We start from the raw sequence: 2,599 nt of genomic DNA, 5'->3' as shown, positions 1-2,599 counted from the left end.
TGGCAGCATGTAATGGATCGTTGATGAGTAAGACTCCATTGGAGGTTTTCCAGCTGTTGGGCACCATGGCAGAAGAATCACGTGATGAAGGGCATGAAAGGAATCTGGAAAAACCAAGGAAGGCTGAAGAAAAAGGGGAGATGTCTAATCTGGAGAAAACAATGGAGAAGAGCATGAACGAACTCAAGGAACTTCTTTCGGGCCTAACTATACCGAAGAAGATTCGCCAGTGTGGCCTTTGCGATGCCACCGGACATCAATCTGAAAATTGTCCGAATTTTGACGAAGATATTGTTGATGTCAATGCCATTGGAGGACATGATGGGATTATCAGGGTGCCTATGACCGAACGAATGTTAACAACAGTTATGACCTAACCGAATAACCTCACCCCTTTGTTATTATTGATCTTGTTTATTTCTTGTGCAGCATATACAGATTGAGAATTGTGACACCTCAGTTTGTCGTTGGAGAACAAAGTGGTTCCTCACTCCCTGTGGGATTCGACCCTACGCTTACCGCTAAGACTAAGTTCTTGTCGTGAGAAGTAGGAGCGTGTATTGTCCGTACTGGGCTTACATAGGTATTTTGTCCACACCGCACGACGGGTGTGTTCCAGCGAGCCACATAGACCACAGGTTTTGGGTGCTCGTTTTCCCAGACTAGTTGATGCATCCGTTGTAGTAGTCCTCTGAGTCGGCCTCTCACCAGCTGAAGGAATTCTAGATTCTCTTGGTCGACCAGCTTGTCGCCGAGAAAGGTTTGGCAAAACAATATCAGTTGCAATTTCAAACGGAATTTCCCAATGCTCTAAGGGAGGCAAGTGATTTACTGAACCGGAGTATGTTTGAACCAGTGAACTCCGCTTGTAGTAAGCTTCCACGTAATCTTCCACTGGCTCGTTCGCCTCACTGCGAAAAGAATGATTATATTTAGTAGGCATCTGATCACTGTAATTTTATAATAAAATAGATTTAGCATACGTAATGGCTGCGATCGCATGAGAACACGACATGCCGTCCAGTTCGAATTCATTGCATTCATAGCTCTTCGCTTGAAGGTCAACCATGAAGCGACGATCACCAGCACGAACCCTGTATTTTCTCTCGGAGGTCCTCTTCGCAGTGTAACGACGACTCTTTGAGATCTCCGCACTTATCTTCTGTGTTGCCTCTGGAGTAAGAAGATCCTCGCTCTCTTCCGCAGACGCAAGTCTGTCATTGAACCACTGCTCCAGAACCATCCTGATTGCCTCCAGCATGGAGCATATAGAAAGGCGTCTGGCCCACAACAAACGGGCATTCAAAGCCTCGGCTGCATTAGATGTAAGAAAACTATAACGGGTCACCGGACTTTGTGATCGTGCCCACTTCTTAGGCCTACGCGCATCAACTTCCCGTACGCCGCCGGCTTCAATTGAGCCATAGCCGACATTGCACGTGAAAATTTTGAGTCCACGTAGGCGTATGCAGCCTGGCGGAAAAGCTCAACAACAGCTTGCCCGTAGCCCTTAATTTTGTTCTGCAAGTGGTAGTAGCAAAGACCGTGAGTAGCATTTGGTAACTCGCTCTTCACAGCATTAGCAATGGAGACATGCGCATCAGAGACAACTAGTAAGTTGTCGGGCTGACCAAAAGTTTGTCTCACATTTGACAAGAACCACTTCCATGACTCATCATTCTCGATCGGCCCGACACCAAATGCCAACGGAAAAACTTGCTCATTTCCGTCTTTTGTCACGGCGACGAACAAAATACCATTGTTCTTCCCCTTCAAGTGTGTGTCGTCGACCACAATCACTGGTCGAAGCGAAAAGTAGAAAGGTGAGATGGAAGCCGCAAGAGCAAGAAACAGATGTTTGAACCGATTGTTTTCGTCTACTTCCAAATCCATAACGGTGCCTGGATTCGCTTGCCTTAGGGCATACAAATATTTTGGCAGAAGAAGGAACGAATCATCAATTCGACCGTATATCTTCTCTAAGCTGAGATTTCTTGCGCACAGCGCGACATCATATTTGATTATGACGCCAAATTCACGTAACAACTCCGCCATAATAGATTTCGGCTTAATGACCTCTCCATCATCGCGTATTCTTTTTTCCACATAAGCTGCAACCACATTCGAGTGTACCTTTATTCGTTTCAAAATTCCCAATTCCCCTTGGCAAGAGTGCTCTTTAAACTTATGCACTCCCCACATCCCTCCGCCGTGACAAGATGCACGCACATCGAACTTGCACTTATCAGAGTGCTTGCACTTGTAATAGAGGCGTCCCTGATCTGAGCGTCCAACTTTTGCCTCAGCCCCTTGCTTCATATTCCAGAAGCCAACAGCAAGGACCAATTCTTCTTTACTGTTGTAAAAAGAGTTCTTCCCAAAATCAGCAACTCTGGACAGGTCACTCTCGCGAGCAACGAGCGAAGTCATGGCGTCCACTGGAATCAACGGAACTATCCAATTAGATAGATCACCGGTCGAGTCCGTCGGATTTCCGTGACGGGTTCTACTTTGTCGGATCCAACCTGCTCGCTCGATCGCCGTGAACTCTATCAGATCATCGTCTAATAAATCCTCAGAGGCGGCCGAATCTGTGCCC

General features: G+C 46.7%; 1 protein-coding gene across 1 annotated transcript; it reads right to left on the bottom strand.

Annotated features, from left to right (window-relative positions):
* Positions 1-256: 256 nt before the first annotated feature.
* LOC131003995 (uncharacterized) lies at positions 257-2,319 on the bottom strand. The gene is made up of 5 exons (XM_057930568.1): positions 1,594-2,319; positions 1,371-1,521; positions 984-1,314; positions 634-911; positions 257-339 (listed from the first exon to the last, which is right to left on the bottom strand). Exons 1-5 carry the CDS (start codon positions 2,317-2,319, stop codon positions 257-259), a joined length of 1,569 nt encoding a protein of 522 aa, XP_057786551.1.
* Between the last annotated feature and the right edge of the window lie 280 nt (positions 2,320-2,599).

The sequence above is a fragment of the Salvia miltiorrhiza genome, unplaced genomic scaffold (genome assembly GCF_028751815.1).
Source record: "Salvia miltiorrhiza cultivar Shanhuang (shh) unplaced genomic scaffold, IMPLAD_Smil_shh original_scaffold_302, whole genome shotgun sequence".
NCBI classification, from domain to species: domain Eukaryota; kingdom Viridiplantae; phylum Streptophyta; class Magnoliopsida; order Lamiales; family Lamiaceae; genus Salvia; species Salvia miltiorrhiza.
The sequence above is the reverse complement of the archived record's forward strand: the minus strand, read 5'-3'. Positions and strand labels throughout refer to the sequence as shown.